The sequence below is a fragment of the Tetranychus urticae genome, chromosome 2 (assembly GCF_039701765.1).
Source record: "Tetranychus urticae isolate SD_2017Ah chromosome 2, NJAU_TeUrti_SD_1.0, whole genome shotgun sequence".
NCBI classification, from domain to species: Eukaryota; Metazoa; Arthropoda; class Arachnida; order Trombidiformes; family Tetranychidae; genus Tetranychus; species Tetranychus urticae.
The window spans coordinates 17,926,529-17,946,132 of record NC_142959.1 but is presented as its reverse complement, the minus strand read 5'-3'; the positions used below and the strand labels follow the sequence as shown (position 1 = coordinate 17,946,132).

Sequence of the window (19,604 nt, the reverse complement as noted above, 5' to 3'; positions counted from 1 at the left end):
CCAAATCACATCCAAGATGCAAAACTCTCAAACTTGACCTGCAACAATCAAAGGTTATTCAAGATTGGGTCAAGATTGGGTCAAAACTGGTCAAACTCTAGTTTCATGGTAAATTGGAGTGCAAATGAATTTGGAGAAAGACTTTTCTTGCCAAAACTACTTTTCACTCCCAGATAAACCATTTAACACTTGGATAATATTATCTTTGATAGTTGATATGCAATTATCTTCAACTTTCAAGTTCATTTTCAGTCGTTTCTCCTTAGATTATTGTTTAACCATTCCGATGCTTAACCTGTACTTAGACACTTGGCATCTTACAAGGCATCAGAACAATCAATCAAACCCATTATCTTTTCATGCCATTCAATCATCAAACTTTAACCTTTCCACTCGCCATCGATAAACTATTCATTAGCCGATTGAAAATGATGCCAGAACCATTTGACTGTTTTAAGGTTATGATTAAAGCAAATATCAAGACAGTTGAGGCACAATTCAATTATAATGAATGTTTTCTGCTTTACTGGCAATCTTTTGATTAAATTTTTTCCTTTTTTTCAAAACATTCAATTTATTGTTGAAATAAACACGGAAAGAATCGTTTTGTTGACAAAAGTTCAATTAATTAAATTGATGTAATCTCATTAAAAATCATCAATATCAATCCATTGTTAAAGAAGACAATTAGTTTAATCAATTTTACTGTATCGATCAACTAATGGAGAAAAGGCCAAAAATGTTTGAAGAAAAAAAAAGTCGACACAAAAAATAAACAAATTTCAATATTCTGTGAAAAGGTTGCAATTAATAATTCAAGGGGTTCAGATGAATAATGAATATTCCAATCAATTTTAAAAGGTGAAAGAAAAATATTCAAAAACTTGATAATCTCCTCACGTTTGAAATTAATTGCATCAAAAAGTTAATAATTAGTCATGTAAAATGGTTTCCATGATAAGCGATGATATTTCAAAGTTCAATTTAGAAATGAGCATTTGCATGATAAAATGGAATCAATAATTCAAGTTTAATGTAAAGATATTAATTTCAGTTTATTTAAACAATCAAATATTGAAAAATACAGAAGCAAAAACTGTGACTTTGGGTAAGCAAATCCAGTCAAGTCCATCCAACAACCAGAAGATTAAAGTCAAAATTCACTTCGACTTCAAGTCACTTCAATTTCGAGGTTTCTCAAGTCCAATCTCAAGACGCACAAAAATGTGAAGACTTGAGCTTTTGAAAATAATGCGAAGATGAATTAATCGTAAATTTCGTGTTTACAGAATTCGCTTTTGTAAGGCTTGCAATAATGAATGTTTACTTTGGCTTGGAAATGAGTTCATTCAAGTGACTGAATCGACAATGAATTTCAATTGCAAATCATGTCGATGGTTTCGACTTTTGATGTTCGTCTTGAGATATGAGAATAAGTCCGACAGCTCATTAACTTTAGTCAACTTGCCGAGTGAATTTAACCGATAAAGAGTAAATAGAAGATGGTTTATATTCATTTCGATTCAATCAAGTCTGGTAACCTCAAAGCAACGGAAACTTTATGGGAAAAAAAGAGAAAAAGAAACGTTCAAAAACGAAGTAAAAAGAGTAATTGATTTTTTTTTCTCTTTGCTTTAACCTCTTTCATTTTAACCATCTTTAAGATTCATTCATTCATACATTTCACCATTGGAATTGAATGAATTGAAAGCAGGAAGAGTCTAAAAAAAGTCTTAAAAAATGCAACTTTTCTCAAGTCGCTCTTTTCATCTTTCAACTTCTAACTATTCAAGCTCATTATGAAAACACGATCGGGTTATTTTGAATGGAATGATGAGAGAGAAAAATCTTTGCCTTCTCATCTTATTCAACTTTAAACATCTTCAAATTCAATGGTTTTTGTTCATCAAAAGAACCAACGAAAATGTTGGCAAAAAAAAGATAAACTTCAAACATGATTTTAAATTGAGAGGAAAAAGAAGAGGAAACATTTTCTTCTTCCATCAACTTGTTCAACTTGAAAAGAGTTTCAAAAGTCCAGAGTTTCATCTTTTTTTTCTGTTAGTTTTTCTTCTCATTCTGACAATAAAAGTTTCAATGAAACTCAAAATTCGAGTTTCATTAAAAAGATGAACATCGAAAGGTGCAAATAACGAACAGAACTTGAAAATTTGTCACATTTCTTGTTCTAATATCAATCTTCATCAAAATGCGAAATATCAATGAACCTCAACAGCATTCAAATGAGCGAAAAGATGAAAACTGGAAAATTCAGCTTTCCATTGAATTTGCAAACAAAAGTTTCCATTGATTAGTGAATTAATTGTTGGAACAACATTTCATAAGAAATCCTTTCAACATGAAGAGTTGACTGTAAAATTAAACGTCAACAATTGAGATTGAAATCAGAGGAAATATTCAACATTGGAATGAATGGAATGTTAATCTTTCGATTACATTCATTTCCATGATTATTATTATAACAGTTTAATGAACACTGAGCAAAGCAAACAAAGAGCAAATGGGAAAGAAAAGCAAAAAACTTTGAGATAATTTTATTTGCATATTTACACCTTTTATTCATTAACATTGGCTATAATTTTATTCAATTCTTATTCATCTCTTGCAGTTGAACTTTTATTGGAAGCAATTAAGTGACGGAGAAAATGTTGAACAATTAAATTTGTTTCATTTGAAATGTTTCACGATTAGTCGAGTGTGAACAAAAAAGATGAAACTGATTGCAAGAAATGCTCAAGAAAAGTTAAACTTGAATTAAAAGGTAAAACAAAGAGAAGCAAATTGAATCAAATTTCATGGTTAGTTAAAGTTTCAAGTTTAATCAATTTAACCATTTAGTCAATTATTCTTTAATTTAATTTCTCCAATTCTATTGGAACCTCAATCTCAATTAGATGAGTGAATTACATTTTGTGGTTTAATGATTGTTGACACAGAAAATGAATTTTGAATATGAAAGGTTGGAAAGGAAGAGAAATTTTCTTTTGAGAACATTTTTTTTCTCTTTTTGTTGTCGAATTTTTTTTTCGCCATTTCAAGGATTTCCAGGATTTCCAGTGTTTACATTCTGGTTTTGCATTGTTCATGTTGACATTGCAAGTGTCATTTGGATAAAGCATTAGCATACCTTAACTGTTGTTCAGATAAACAACTAGATCCATTGAAGCAACTCGTTTGGTTGTACCAATCTGTTAATACCAAATGCAAGCTGAGAAAATTTTCTTGTTTTTCTTTTGTCTTTGAGTAAAACTTACATGGAAAGGAACGAAAAGATAAAAAAGGATTTTCTATCAACATATTTTTTCTCCTCACTCCCTGTTAGATGAAATATGAGCATTTATGGTTATCAATCTGGGAATTATTATCACCAAACATTCAGATGTGTGTGTGTGTTGAGGAAAGAAAAGGTTTAACAAATGGTTTACATTGAACAGTTTCAACTGTGAAAACCATTCATCTACTTCAAAATCATTTCCATCATTAGTATTATCATGCAATTTTCTGAGATTTGGACACTTTTTCAAACGAGCAATATTGAGATGGAAAAATGGATTCATTAATTTTCATTCTGTCTCTGCTGAACTTTTTTTCGCTCACTTTTTATTCACTTTTTCAGTTGCATTTAATCATGATCAATGGAAACGCTTGGTTTCGCAAGAAATTTTGGTTAAACTTTTCTTCCCTTTTTAGGTGAAATTTTGTTTGGTTAAATGGGCAACTTAATTGTTTCGTTTTGAGATAAATTAATGTCTTAACTGAACTCAATTTAACTATTGAAATGAATGTTGATTTTAAAATGCCAACTACAAGATTAACAGCTTTTTGCTTATTATTTTTCGAGGTTACAAAGTTATTTACTCATTTATCATGATTATTTGATTACATCAAATTGACTTTTCATTTCCATTAATCAAACAGTCTTTCCAAGTTAAACGTTTAACTATGAAAAAGCCATTATTATCAAGTTTTAACTTTAATTGCAAATTCAAACAAGAATCCCTTTTGTGGTCAATAATCAAGAAAAGGAAACAGAAAGAACTGCAACTGAAACAGAATTTGGACTTTTCATCGAACTGAATCTTCTCAGGTTAAGTTGGTTCAGATTAGACATGAATGTGAGCAAGATTAGGTTAAGTTTACTTTCTTGGAACACATTGATAGGAACAAGTTCTAGTTCTACTGGCATTTCAGTTATTTTTACCGATGTTAAACGCCTATTACTCGCCCTGTAAGTGACCTAGAGACTAGAAAATTTTTAGTCGACAGAAACTCTAAGACAGAGTTTGAAGCTCGATTTTTATCGAACTAAGAAATTTGGATTCGTAGATTTGTCCGTCATAATAGAAGATTGAAAATCAGTTGAGTCAGATTCCCCCAACAATCGAATGGAAACTTTCGATTTTCGAAGAAATGAATCTTTCCAATGTCACTTGATTTACATTGATCGAACTGTAATCTTTTTGAATGTCCATCAACTGATCAACAAAAGATGTTTATTCATTGTTCATTTTGTCCTGTTCGACCAACACTGTTATTGCAAGGTAAAATTACCTCAGGTAAAATGAGTAACAATAAGCATGGACAGAAATGGGGAAAACATGGTAAAAGCAAATATCAAGTTGATGGAAAAGAGAAGAAGCAAGAAAAATATTAAATGATAAAAGTATCCATAAGAAGGGAAGGAGAAAGGATAAGAAGATTGGAAGAAGAAGAGGAAAAGTGAAATGTGATTTTCACTTTTAGTTTTCAGATTCTTCATGTATTTAGTTTCCTAAGTTCTGACAATGAATGCCAGCAACAAAAGAGAGAGAGAAAAAGGTAGAAAGGAAGAAAAGGAAGGAAGAGAAAAAAAGAAATATCTTTTTGAAATAATCTGGTTTAACACAGAAAAAAAAGGTTTACTTTTACCTTATTTTTTACCATTACTTTCATCATTATTATTATTTTTATCAAGTTATTATCAAAGGCTAAAGAAGGGACGGAATCAAGTTATAACTGGCTGGGAGTGAAAAGTGGGAAAAGGTTGCTTTTCTTGGTGAACAAGATGAAGATGAAAGCATTTCAACTAATCATTCTTTTCATCAAAATGATATATGAGAAAGTTGAGATTATCATCCTGTTAATCTTGATGATAATCACAATGTTCATCTTCAATTACTTGTTTCCACTCAAGATAATCTCATGGGAATTTCATAAAAATGTCAACTTGAAAAGTGGACAAAAGGATAAAATGTTGCAAATGTCGATAAATAAAAAAAATGCTTCATTTCGATTCTCAATTTTGATCCAAAATGATGACAATTGCCGATAATAATGCTAATAACATTTACAGGGAGTGAATAAAAGACTTTTATCTCATTCCCTGAGCCATTATCTTATTGGTAAAAATATACTTTGAAATAGCCAAATCTATCTGTTTATCTTATCAGCATTTTCATTTGACTGGAGAAGACAAAACTGAACCATTTTCATCACCATTTTTACTTCGTTTTCACCCAACTTTAACCAGTTATTTTCCAACTTGAATCACAAATTTAGATTTAATGGCCTCAATCAGGTAAAGTAGAGGTACTTGAGTAAATAGTGGTTAGGAATAATGTTTAAAGAAGGAAAAGTAAAATAAAAAAAGTTGCTTCTTAAACAGAAAAAATAAAAGGAAGAAAAAAAATGCGTTTTTCTGCATCAAAATATCGCTTGTAACTGTTATCATAAAAAACTCCCAGTAAAGATATTTATTCACATTTCTTTCGACCCATCAATGAAACTATTTATTGATGTCGATAACCGAGAAAGGGCTGCATTAATGCAAGCAAGTACTAAATACGGGCTGTTCCATAATAGTCATAACTCACGAGCGAAAGATTCTTTATTTGAACTGTAAATTTTTCACTGACAAAGGTTACCTTGTGCGATATACTTTGCGAACAGAAGCAACAGATACAATGCTATTGAGCTACTAAATGAGATGTTAAACCCTACCTTCTCTGTCAGCAGACACGCCATTGACCTGGGAATCGAATAGAGTGAGTTTAAAACATTTGTTTTTAATATTTCAAAAACAAGGTCATTCAAGGTCATTTCTCGGAAGCCGTCCCGGTTTACGTAAGAGGTCAATCTGAGATCATAATATAATTCGCAGCTTCGCAAAAAAAGAGACAATTTATGTTGTACTAGAAAATATTAAACCTTCGCTTTGATCTTTATGATATTCAGCAGAATTCCCGAAATTGAAGAGCTATAAATTTAGAGACATTCAAGTCACTCAGTTATTTGACCTGTAAATGACTTTTGAAGGCCATTTTTTGAGAATTCAGAGGTTATAGGTCAAATAACTGAGTAACTTTGATTGAAATTATATTTCTTCAGTTTGCTAAAGCTCATGGCTCAAATCTAGAATCTGTAGCAGCAACCGTTCGTGAGTTATGACTGTAAATAGGCTTTATGGATAAATGTATGATTAATGTTGAGTCAAGCAATTGTTATTTCAATTCAACTTGGTCTTCGCTCCAAGATTCACTCGAAATTCAATGAAGAAACATTTGATCGATAAAAGATGAATAAATCACTGAAAGTTGAATATTGACCGGAAATGTTTATTTATTGGAAGATATTGAAATGAAATTATCTGAATAAGAATGGAAAAGAATGGAAATTGAAACATTTTCTTTGGACGATGCTGAGAATTGAATGAAAATTGAATAACACTGGGAAGGAAAAAGAAATAATGAAAAGATGAGAAAAGTTTATTCCGTTGACGCGTTTAAATATTATGTTAATCTGTGTATCAATCAATTGAACAACTTTTCATCAACTTGAATATTCAGTTTCATCTGTTCAACAAAAGGATAACTGTTCATTTTTGTGTTGCAAATTTCAATATAAATTAGTTTGGTTGACACTTTTTTTGCACCATTTTACTTGTTCCACTTCTTGGTGAATAACCTTTAATATCTTTTCAATATATTCTCATCATGAATTTTCTTTTTTTTCACACTTTTCGTTTCCATATTCATCTTGAACATTCGCTGTTCAGTCTTTTCTCTTTTTATTTATTCAAAGATTCAATTGAATTGTAAAGATAAGACAACCAAATAACAAGTACATTGACAGTGCGGTGGAATGGTGAAGGTAACGATGAGAGAATGGGGAAAATGTATGCTAATCCAGCGAGAAATAAGCTCTCACTCAGAGTAAATCCTCTGTTTAATCCTATCAGATTGCTTTTACCATCAAGTATATAAAAAAATGTAATCACCGAACGAAAAAGTACAGGGCTATTCAGCTACTTAGTAAGATGTTGAACGCCAATAACTTTGCAACCAGACATACCTTTGACCTGGGAATCGAATATAGTGAGTTTGGGGGACATTCATTTTTTATATTTCAAGGACAAGGTTATTCAAGGTCATTTTTCGGAAATCGCTGCTGCTCATGTTAGAGGTCATTCTGAGGGGTAGACATTATTTTCAAAGACAAAAGATCTTCCTGATCAAGTTACGAAACTCTGTGATGAACGCTGTTTGAGTTATTGACATTTAAGTTTCAAAACTCGCTTAATTTAAATATTTCATTTTTAGGAAAATTCGCAATTTTGATGCTTATTGGGGCGCAATCGAAAGCCAAATTCATTTTCCACTACTTTCTCAAGATCCAGGTGACTGCTCACAGGTTTAGCAGCACTTTAACCGAATGCTGTTAAGCAAGTTTATTTAACAAGGTTTAATTCAATTTTTACAGTATAAGATGCATTCTTTTTGCTTATTAGTTCCAATTTAGTCCCAATAAGCATCAAAATTGCGAATTTTCCTAAAAATGAAAAATTTAAATTAAGCGAGTTTTGAAACTTAAATGTCAATAACTCAAACAGCGTTCATCACAGAGTTTCGCAACTTGATCAGGAAGATCTTTTGTCTTTGAAAATAATGTCTACCCCTCAGAATGACCTCTAACATAAGCAGCAGCGATTTCCGAAAAATGACCTTGAATGACCTTGTCCTTGAAACATAAAAAATGAATGTCCCCCAAACTCACTATATTCGATTCCCAGGTCAAAGGTATGTCTGGTTGCAAAGTTATTGGCGTTCAACATCTTACTAAGTAGCTGAATAGCCCTGTATATAAATATGTAGATTAATGAACATGAGAAAATTGGAGTTTCGATAAAAACTGAAATGGAAATGTTGAACGAGTTGAACCCTTTTGACAATTTAATCTGAATAATGTGGGATAGTGACAAATGAATAAACAATTTAATTGACATTCGGCAATTCAAATTTTCATATTTCTTTCTGACCAAACACGACATGAAGTGTTACCTTTATCGAGTTTTTCTTGTTGAAAGAATCGAGATTGTATCACTTGTTTTCTCAATCTTTTGACTGTAGCAAGACGGTTGGACTGGGAGTTTTGACTTGTTTCTGCAAATCACTTGTTAAGATATTCATATATCTTGAAATCTTAATTTTTTGCATTTATGCGTTGGAAAATTTATCATATTCGACGTAAAATGTCGGATCTTTTCTAAAAATTTCGCCATCATTCATTTATGAACCAAGCGTAAAAATTCAGTCCAGAAATTATGTCTAAATCATGAAAATAAATCTGTGCTGTTATCCCTATTCTTTTGGTCTTACAAAGCTAATGTCTATCTTTAATCTCTGAACACAGTTGTTATAAAAATCTTGTTGCTAAATAACCCCAACTAGCGTACCAACGATTACGTCTCATCGAAGGCTTTAATCAACATTTTGCAAAAATTTTTATCAACCCTCGATTTTATTGGATTTTACGCGATTTTACCAGAATCATCTTCCATTTTTCTCCATAGATGTGCTGAAACTGTGCCCTTCTTTCCATCAGCAGACAAAAAAAACTAGGCTTTACTTGATGCAAATAATTTATTCTTGACAGAGGTCGTTAGTCTTCTGAGAAAGCTCTCAAGTTCGGCCAAAAACGCAATTGGATTGGACCTTATCCTTAGTGCAGTGGTTTGGTTCGTATGGACCTAAATCAAACATCAATGGTCAGAAAACCATTGATATGTGTCTACATTTGAGCTTTCTTCATCATCTTTTTCCATCATCACCTCTGATGACACGGCAATTGATTGCTCCCCTGGCAGTTCTGGTTTGGACACAACTCCAGATCCAATAGTCGCTATTGCATCTATTACTTACTTGGTGTCTTAATTTTTATGCTTTTGCTGCCGATCCTAACCACATCCATTCACCATACCCTTTCACAAAGACTTTCAAAAGAGTCAATGACTCATTAAAGCATTAAATATAAAAGATTCAAGTCACTGTAGATTTTGTAATAATAAAAAATTTTGAGCTGAGTTTCACCCCTTAACCTTATCTTCCAAAATCGGTTGTTCTTTGCACTTTTTCTCCTAGTCCTCCCACCCAAAATAGTCTTCACTTTTAGGGCCAATAGATACTCCTTGTCGAGCTTTGTGACCTCAGTACTTAAACAATTGTAACTATAACTTATCAGAATCGAAATCCAATCTTTCAGAATAGCTTTGATTAGTTCATCTAATTGCACTAATTTGCGTTTCATTAAGCATTGATTATTAAGATAACTTTTTCGGTATGAACTTCCTAACCTACTATTATATTCTTTTTACATAGATCAAGCTTATAAAAACACGAAACTCAAGCTTAAAATTTTGCAGTATTGTAAATAAGATTTGTCGATCATTCTCTAAACATTTTATACTCTAAAATATTTTGGAAATTAACATGTAAATGATTATTTTATACTCATCCTTTGAATATTGTAAGGAATTTCTAGAGACAATAAACAAATAATTTTCACAATCTATTTCATTTTCCCTTTTTATGTAACATTTATCTCTTATTTACCTGTAAACCTTTTTTTGCGTCATTTTTTATCATTATTTTCATTCCCAGCAATCAGAAATAGCAGCAAGAAAAACTGAAAATAATTGCTTTCGAGAGTCAAAATATATATAAAAGTATGAAAAAAAAGTTTTCACTCATAATTATAGTTTCCATGCTTGACTCAACTCATAAGTTTAGACTGCTTCATCAACTTGCCTTTTCTCAAACTCTTTTTTTCTCATCACAGTTTTTTGCACATTACAAGCTCACTGAACTCAGTAAATTAAAGATTGGGAGTGAAAATGATATAAAATGCCGTCCTTGTAAAATGGGTCAATCAAGTTAATAGAGAATGAAAATGGAATTCAAAGCAACCTTTTCTGGCTTTTTTTTTCTTTTCATGGTTAAATGAGCTTTCAAATAATATAATTATAATACAAAGAAATGGCTATTACAGTTGTTTTATTGAGTCAGTAGTTTTATTCAACAAAATAAATCGACTCAACTATCTATCAAAAAACAGTAAAAATAATTACAATATTGACTGGAACCTTAATTTTAAATAAAAATCGTTTTAACTTCATGATTAACATGCAAAGACAAAACAAATTATTCGACAGATTATCTAACTGGTTCATAGCACCAAGCGTCAAGAGCAAATCTCTGGTCCAAAAACAGGCAGAATCTTTGATTGTCCTTTATTCCAATTCTGATGTGTGATCGAATCGTGAAGTTTGATCAACCTTTTGCTGCTATGATATGCATAATGACTGATTGATTCATAGTGAACTTTGGGTCAAGCTCCTGGGAAAGTTGGCATTAAACCTTGACTCAGTATGAGCAAAATGAAATGTTTATTAGGATCAAATCAACTCGAGTCATGAAAGCAGAGCAACAAATACGCTTGTTTAAGATGATTAAGATCTAATCAATCTTTTTCTTCGTCAAAAGCCTAATGACTATTGAACTTTGATTGAGTCAACCTGTCAGACTCGAATCTCCAACTCTATCGAAATAAATATTCATTTCAATTGATCCTCATGAAACAGAAGCATTTTCACTTCACCAAACTATGCAGACATTGAATATTCTCGTACAAATGTAGCTTGCAAACATTAAAGTTCAGTTATCGATTAATCAATTCTTTCATTTATTCCAATGCATCTGTTGATGAAAACTCAACTGGTTGCTCAGATTGGACAAGAAAATGTTTCTCAACGAATAAAATATTGAGAAAAACATTTCATTATTGAAAATGTAATTCAATAATCAATTGAGTTTACACTAGAAATTGAATTGAAATTGCAAATTTCATTTGTTTAATTAGAAAATTTGCCTTTCAAATACTTTATTACTTTCATGATTGCTATTCGTTGCTCACAAACAATTAGATTTGATCAATATCACTGCAAAAGCCTTCCATTAAGTGAATGAAACAATCAAGTTAATGAAAAAAAAGAGGATTAACTGAAAGAGGTTCAACACTTAAATTATTGTCAACGATTGTCTTCAATTGCAAGTAATTTGATGAGCAAACATTTAACGTGAAACTATCTAATTTAATCACTTATTTTTCACTGTAAATACAAATTACTTTTGATTGTGCCCAAAGTAGGAATTAAATTATCTATTAAATGATCAAGAAAATGGTTCAATTGTGAATTGAGTGAAAAAAGGAAAACGCTGCAAAAATGGAAAAATTTACTTCGAAAGTCAAAGAGAAAAAAAGGAAAAAAAATTGATGATTTAATCGATAATTTTTCAGGTAACAATTTGATGATTTAAGAAGTAAAAAATTAACCATTAAAAATCAATCTCAAGCTATGAAAGGCATCAATCAAATGAATGAAATGAACATTTGAAAAGTTGTTCTCTACCATCGACCATTGATTAGATCAAGCCATTGAAACATTTCATTGAATGGCAGAAAAGCCTGAAGCAACAATCAGCAAACTGGAAACTCAAAGTTGAACCAAATGGAGTCGAAAGGGTAACAAGAAAAAATTAGACGTTTGGATAAACAAAAGTACGAGTTTTGTTCAATTTAAATGGTAAAAGCTGAATAAACTCTTCAACATTTGCTTGTATCAATGATTTGAAGCAAAAAAAAGGTTAATAGAGTTTCATTTAGTTTATAATCATTTTAGGGATAACTTTTCACTCCCTGATGTTGATCATCTCTTGACTGTTGATGAACAAAAAGGTATCTAATGCAAAATAGTGGAGGCATGCTGCATGAGGCTGACAAAATGCTCCAGGGAAACATTTTTTTCTTCCTCTTCTTTGTGTTTGTCTCTGGTCTTTGCTTCATGTTAAATCACTTTTTGATGGATCAACATTTTCTTGTCCTTTCAACTTATTTTTTTCGTGTTTTTTTCTGTTTTTGATTCAATTTTCATTTCCATTGATGATTCAAGCCTTCAAGAGGCTAAACTCTCGGCGATATTTAAGCTTAATTATGGTAATGATTTTGCTTGAAACATGTTTTTATGTTACCTTTGATTGATTACTTGCTATTGACAACCTTTCAATTTGTCCTCTTTTCACAGGTTCAATCTTGACATTCGTTTTTTCTCATGCAAATTTCGATTAACTCTCTGCTTGAGGTTTTCATGTTCAAAACTGCCAATTTACAGTCAATGCCATCAATGATTCAAAGCTTATTCAATCTTAATCTTAGTGATTTTTTCGTTTCAAAATTGTTCTTTTTCTTTGAGCATTCAGGTTTGGACTCTTGATGTAGTTAATTAATCATTTTCTTGTTCAATGTTGAGTTGATCAAAAAAGTTGTAGTTTAATGAAATGTTACTTTTTGGGTTCTTTTTAGTTTGTACGGAATTTACATGAAACTTTAATGACTTCTTACCTGGATTGGTATGCTGTAAGCTGCTTGTATTTTTGTATCCATCAATGATCTGAAAGTAACCTCCAATGCAGTGGGTTCGATGCTGGTTCACTTCACCAACCTTGAATTTGGTGAATCGAATGAAAACTAGCCAATCTTTTCGTTCTGGTTTGATTCGTATTGTGTAGATGCAAGTTATTGGCTGACCTCGATTCAAGTCATTCAGTTTGGGCTCTGATATTGTCTCATAGATATCAACAGTCCGATTACATTTAGATGAGCCTAACAATCATGAAAAAAGTAAACAAATTTTGAATAATTTCCAGCACAACCATATTAACAATTATAATTATAATTCATTCCTCAATGAGATTAAGTTTGTCATTTCATTCCATTTCAATAGACTAAACTCGACTCCTGACTTCGATTTTGCCTGACTCTGTCCACAAAAGTCTTTTTATGTTACACTCTAGTTGGTTATCAAATGAATTTAAATTATTATAAAACATCTGAAGTCAACTGATTGTCTAACTCGATTCAACCCAAAGGTTGTCTGGCAACAGTATGTGATTCAACCTCAACTAATGTCATTACCTTAACCTGAATATTTGATTGATAGTCTATCATGAGTGAACAATGTGACGAAAGTTTCATTCAAATTAAGGTTCTGTTGAAACATTTTCCATTAAACATGCAATTAGAGGAATCTTGTGTTGAACAATTGTAGATGAAGTATTGAGCAAATTGGGTTAAATAGACTTACTTTGTAAACAAGTTACCATTTGCATTTTAAAAATGATCAACATAAATGTTGCCAGATTGTAACATGTTGCTGTTGCTGATGAAGATGATAACATTGGAAACATTGTTGTATTGTTGTCACAATGAGATGTTAATTAATCCATGAAAATAACAAACAAGTGTAATAACAATGAATTTTGACAAGTGAAACACACAAAACACACAAGATTATTATTGACACAAAATTGACATTTCAAGCAAAAAAGATACTAAAGTTGACCCGAAATTCAATAAATGTCGCCACATTAAATATGAATCAACTTGATAAACATCGAGAACATTGAATTTCCAAATCAAAAGATGAAAGTCAACATTTGCAGGAAAAGAGAAAATCCAAATTCTTTGGAAAAGAAAGCTTGAAATATTGATTTCAGTTGGTAAAGATGGTCAACTCTTTAGATTACAATAATGATATAAAAATGATTGTTAATCCAGTGTTAATCAGCAAAAAGGTAAAAAGGTTTGATATGTGAAACCATCGAGAACAGGAATCAGGTTAACACAGTGAAATAACCTTCGAGAAAGGAAAAAAAGCAAAATTGTTCGAATGAAGAAAAGAAGAAAAAAGAAGCTCCCTTTTGTTCCCTCATCTTCATCATCCATTATCATCCTGTCTCCCTTGTTCTCCTCTTTTCTCTCCATTCTCTATCAAATCTTTAAATTCCATGCGTTCAATGGATTACAAGTTATTTTCACTTATCACACTAGTCGACTGGGAGTGATGCTGGTTACTATGGAGATGAAAATGGATGAGACAAGCAAGGAAAGAAAGGAAAGACTGGAAACGATAAATGATAAACATTAAATAATATCTCAAGAAACATGTTTTTATTATCATCTTTATCATCTTTCCTTTTTTTCTTCCTTCATAAGTTTCATTATTATGTTCATCATCAAACTCTTTCACTTCAACTTTTGATTACAATTCATCAGAATAATCAGAGAATTGAATGTTGATTCACTTTTCTGATCAATCAACATTCAATTATCATTTCACTTTGAATCAATCAAAATCATTGCTATTAATTTTCACAACCACTTTTTCCTCTCAAATCATTTCTTCATCTTTGCTAAACTTTTGTTGACAATTAATCTATACATTGAATGAAGTTAACGCATGAATTTTTCGTGCGAAAATTGTGTCTGAATTGAAAAAGTTCAGAGGACAATTTTACCAGACCTGAAAGTCATAATTGGACTAATTGTTAACTGAATGAGAAACTGAATGATCTTTGCAAGTGCAATATTATAAATTTTTATTTTTATTTTAGTGGCAGTACAAGTTAACCGAAAATTTTTGCAATAAAATTTAAATTTCATCCTCTGTAACTAATCAATAAGACTGGACTTAATCATTCATTAAGACCTTTAAAATGATGCATATTTAATCAAACTTGGGATTTAGTGTGAGCATCAGGATCGATACCGAATATCATGGTACTTTTGTATGAGGATGAATCGACAGCTTCAAGTTGAATAGTAGTCTCATTACCATGACCATAAACGTAGGTACCATCATCTTCATTTAGAGTGATACGATTTGAATTCTCTGAATATGGTTCTACTAGTTTGAGTAATTCTGGTAGATCTTCTCGGAAGAAGATTTGGCCAACATATGAGATGGCACTGCGTTCAGTTGTGTTTCGGGGATAAACTTCAATGTGAATATGAGTAGCTCGACCGGCATACCAACCTGGAAGAATAGTGTTGAAGTTTACCAATCCATTTTGGTCAGTTACTTGATAACCTCGAAGGAACCGTTCATCACTGACTGGTGTAGGTCGTGGCTTATTGTAATCTCTACCTTCCTGTGGGGGCCTTAGTCCACGGCCTTCACTGCCTTTTCCAGTTTGCTTCGGTTCATCAGGCCCTCCAAAATCGTGTTCCGTCGAATTTCCAGGACCTTGTGGCCTAGGACCAGGACCAGGACCAATGCTTCGAACACCGGAATACTTACCAATAGCGCTAGCGTGCCAAATATGAACGAACATGTTCTCTAAAGGAGAGCAGTCATTTGAATTGACTAAAACGATGGTTAGATTATATGCAACACCATTTTGACCATCAGTGATGTCAGATCGTTGAAGATCATCGGGTAGGAAATAAGGGCCTTCGTCATTGAACGGTGAGAGTACACATTGATGTTGATTGGCTTCTCTCTTGTATCGAGCACAGTTGATTACTGTTCGATCATGTTTCAAATATTTACCTGGTCTGTCAGGATCGGCTGTAACAATAACGAGGTAGACACAAAAAGCAAAAATACAAGTAATTCTTGACATGATGGTTCAATCTATTATTAATAAGTGAATAAGAAAAACTTTTCAGAAACAATTGAATAAAAGTTATAGATTGGTAAACTGTTGCTTGATAGATAGTTTATATACTCTTTTAGTAAAGAAGCTCGATAGTAGAGCATTTGAGATAACGAGAAGCAAGATAAAATTCTTTTAATTTTCTATGATTAGGAACAATGAAGTTCTATTGTTTTACGATTTTCGCAGCAATAAACTGATAGTGAAATCGTAACAGATCTAGCTGATTCTATTGTTTCTTTTTCTTGAACCGGATCTATTTTATCGTTAATATCGGCATATTTTAGATACTATTCTTAAAGGATGTTTCTCTAAATCAATCATTAATTATTATCTTGGAGCCGTTTGAGTTTTTCCAAAATTCCAATAGAACACTAGGAAAAAGGAGGAGAAAATAAAGAAAAAATTGATAAAAATTGCCTAAATGAGTCCAGTTCTTATGCTCCTAAAAGTCTAACAGGCTGCAACTCTTAACTCTAAAGTCCATGTTTTCGCATACATAAGTCATTCAACCCAAACTTCATGAAACGAAACCAAAATAATTTGTTTCCCTTTGATTGTTTCACCAATTCGCTATCAGAACATGATTTTATACTGAATTTGAATTTTAAACTAATGTTAATTTAAAAATTAAACCTTTTTTAGTTGGATATTTTGAAATTAGTTCAACCTTATTTAGACTAATCTAAATCGGATATTTGTGGACACAATCATTTTTCACTTGAGATACATTTTTCATAGTGAAATGATTGGTTGCACTTCAACGAAAACACCACAGGCAAAGGGTCAAAATGACCGATCAAGTCCCAGACTATTTACTTATGCTTAGGTTTGAATCATGGACTATGTGAGTTAATAATTTTGTAAGCTTCATTTTCTTAATCTGAATCTTTATCAAAATAAATCGAAATAAGTCGAAAAAAGGAAAAAATATTCTGATACTTTTGGTTTGACTGCTTTGAGTGGTGCCCAAATGATTACAGTTAATCAATACATTTGTTTCAGGTTGGAAGCAATTTCTTGTTCACAATAATAATGGAGGAAAAATAATTAAGCTGGAAAACCCAAAAGTAGATTTGGTTAATCCTTGTGATTACTTTGAGTACAATAATGTAAAAAGTAGAGGTTGCTGTTGCTCATTGAGAATCCATTTCTTGGTTCATCTTCAAATGGATATTAACTGTTGTTGTCCTTTTCATCCTTTCCTTTGCTTTCCTTTTGCTTTCCCATTATTGTTATTACTGGAAAATGGTGATTCTCATGATTGTTTCCATTATTTTAACCATCTGAGATGAGTAACAAACGGAACTCTTAGAAACCTAAACCAACAATCGTTGCTTATTGTTCCATTTGATTTCCTGAAATGAAAATTGTCTTTCCTTTAATGTAACCCAATATCCTTTCTCAATGAATTTATGGACCCATTTTCTTTCAAAAACTTTCATCACAACCATATTCAACTCTTTCATCTCTCTATTATCATTATCAACCTCATCATGTATTGTGTCTCATGTAAGCATATAAATCTGAGTTCATATGCTGATATCAACCATAACTATTCCTCAACAATTATGTTTTACTCTCGACTTGCAACCAAGTCCCAATGTTTCTTTAGCTCTTTTCAAGCTAAGCTCTTACGAGTTTATCCTTGCGACTTTAGCTCTTTAAATTTTGTTAAATTTAGTTTTCAATAGATGGCAATCTAACAACAATACAAAAGTATCGATCACAAGACTATCGAGGACTCTACTGTATGACCTTTAATTTACAGTTTCATTAATTATTATATTTTTAAATATTTTTTTGTTTGTAATTTTAATATGAAATAATTTAGTTTAATTTTCTTACTTTACAAGTGTCAGTTCCACCTTCTTCGTATCCAGCACACATTAAGGAATCTGGAGTCTCATTTTGCAACCATTCAGAACATATTGCATTGGATATCAAAGGAATAATTCCTTCTTTAAGAACATATGGATTTCCAGTTGATTGTTTGATTCAGTACGACGGTTTCTCAAAGATCCAAGGCCATGAATTGGGTATCGCAGCGTCTCCAGCAGCAATAGCTATCAAAAAAGGATATGGAAAAACTTCTGACTGTTGAGTTATCAAATTTGGTCTGATGCCACATGAAGTAGTACTATTGTAATGTCCATCGCTACAATTTTCCTCGTCAGTTCCATCTCGACATTCATCTATTCCATTGCATATATTTTCTTTTGGTATACACTCTTCTTCATTGGCACACCTTAGTTGATCTTCTTTACACTTGACTGGAGCTCGATTATGTTCAAAATACAATTTGAAACCTTTATATTGAGGAATCACTCCACTGGGCCTTTTGCCACTGATGAATTTAATGTGCAATTGATTACTCTGAGTCCTAAACTTTCTCCATTTGGTTCCAGTAAAAGTATCAATCAAGTCATCCTCAACCGATTGTCCATCATAAAAGGAAATTCGAGTTTCATCACTCCAATTGTCCAGATCTTGTCTTAGCATTTTCATGTTAATTACATAATTTTTTGGAGCCATCAAAGTCCAAGAGCAATCGGCTCCTTCAGTGTATGGATAAAGTCCATTGTCACTATATTGTGTTTATCGTTTACGAGTTTATCCTTGCGACTTTAGCTCTTTAAATCCAAGTCTTTAACCAGAACTATTGGTCGGCTCGATTAGGTTAAGCTGGTTAAAAGTTAACCAGATTATGGGTAAACTCTTGTAGATATTTGTCTTCACCTTTTAGTTGTCATTTGCCCACTGAAGTGACTATTCATCATTTTTGAATCTAGTCTTGAGTGTTAATTTAGTTGACAAAATTGATTAATTGCCGACATTTGCTACCATCAAAATGACTTCAATTAATTTGATTCTGACCATTTCCTTGATATGCAACTTTATACTTCCAGGTAAGATGATTTATCTCTTTTTTCATTTCAAAGTTAATCGATCATTCAAATCACACTTTCTCTTCTCTTTTTTATTCTAGTTTTGACAATTCAATCAGCCAACAGACAGGGTAATAAACGTTTGGGATCAGATAAAAGAAGGCCTGAACAACTCAGGATAAGTACAAGTTTTGACTTGACAATGGCAAAAGCCTCCCTGAAGGGTAAGTAAATTTACCTTCATTAAAGTTAACTATTGTTTTGTATTGAGCAAGTCTTTAATTTTTACTCTTTTCTTGACTTTTCCAGATTTATCTGATTTTCTTGGTGATATTGCAAGAGGTGTTCTTGAACCTGATACCGCAAACATCAAGGGTAAAGCATATGGACTTAGATGGACTTCAAGTCGTGCTGATCAAACAATTATTTTAAACATTACAATACTCGATAAATTTGCTAGTTTGATTCGCTCAGTTACTGGTCCTAGGCATAGGCTTCCATTAAATTCACAAGTTCTTAAAGATTCAAAGCACACTCAACGTCCAGTTCTTCAGACAATAATTGACTTCATTGAGGAGCAAATCAATCAACATTATTCTCGTAAAATTGGCCAATTTATGGTTAAACAAACTGCCAACTTTGCAAATCTTTACTTTTCATCTGCTGCTCAAGTAATTTCAACTGGACTCTTGACTCTTTCATCTTTGCTTGATGGTAAAGAATAGACAATCAACAACAATAATAGAAACAACAAGTACCAGAATACGTGTATTGTATATATGATAAATTGTAATTAATAAATAAAATTCTGTTGATGAACAACTCTTGAGTAATACCGAGTCAAATTACAAGTAATTACATTTAACAAACCAGCCTGGAATGAGTGGAA

General features: G+C 31.9%; 3 protein-coding genes across 3 annotated transcripts in view; 1 reads left to right on the top strand and 2 right to left on the bottom strand.

Annotated features, from left to right (window-relative positions):
- Positions 1-14,027, bottom strand: part of LOC107366825 (uncharacterized) — a 41,913-nt gene extending 27,886 nt beyond the window's left edge. Inside the window, exons 1-2 of the mRNA XM_015934465.3 lie at positions 13,475-14,027; positions 12,733-12,993 (exon numbers count right to left, since the gene is read on the bottom strand). Coding sequence (XP_015789951.1) covers positions 12,733-12,993; positions 13,475-13,577 — 364 coding nt within the window. The 5' untranslated portion in view covers positions 13,578-14,027. The remainder of the gene's footprint in view (positions 1-12,732; positions 12,994-13,474) is intronic.
- Positions 14,028-14,751: 724 nt separating this feature from the next.
- Positions 14,752-15,888, bottom strand: LOC107366622 (uncharacterized). The gene has a single exon (XM_015934243.2). The coding sequence runs from the start codon at positions 15,792-15,794 to the stop codon at positions 14,901-14,903; it is 894 nt and encodes a 297-aa protein (XP_015789729.2). The 5' UTR covers positions 15,795-15,888; the 3' UTR covers positions 14,752-14,900.
- A 2,610-nt stretch (positions 15,889-18,498) lies between these two features.
- Positions 18,499-19,535, top strand: LOC107366730 (uncharacterized). Its single transcript, XM_015934358.3, has 3 exons — positions 18,499-18,736; positions 18,817-18,939; positions 19,025-19,535. Exons 1-3 carry the CDS (start codon positions 18,679-18,681, stop codon positions 19,438-19,440), a joined length of 597 nt encoding a protein of 198 aa, XP_015789844.1. The 5' UTR covers positions 18,499-18,678; the 3' UTR covers positions 19,441-19,535.
- The last annotated feature ends 69 nt before the right edge of the window (positions 19,536-19,604 follow it).

Coding starts and splice junctions, on each gene's coding strand:
- LOC107366622 (XM_015934243.2), bottom strand. CDS start 15,794: ATGTCAAGAATTACTTGTATTTTTGCTTTTTGTGTCTACCTCGTTATT.
- LOC107366730 (XM_015934358.3), top strand. CDS start 18,679: ATGACTTCAATTAATTTGATTCTGACCATTTCCTTGATATGCAACTTT. Junction 18,737..18,816: donor ATGCAACTTTATACTTCCAG/GTAAGATGATTT, acceptor TTTTTATTCTAG/TTTTGACAATTCAATCAGCC. Junction 18,940..19,024: donor GGCAAAAGCCTCCCTGAAGG/GTAAGTAAATTT, acceptor TGACTTTTCCAG/ATTTATCTGATTTTCTTGGT.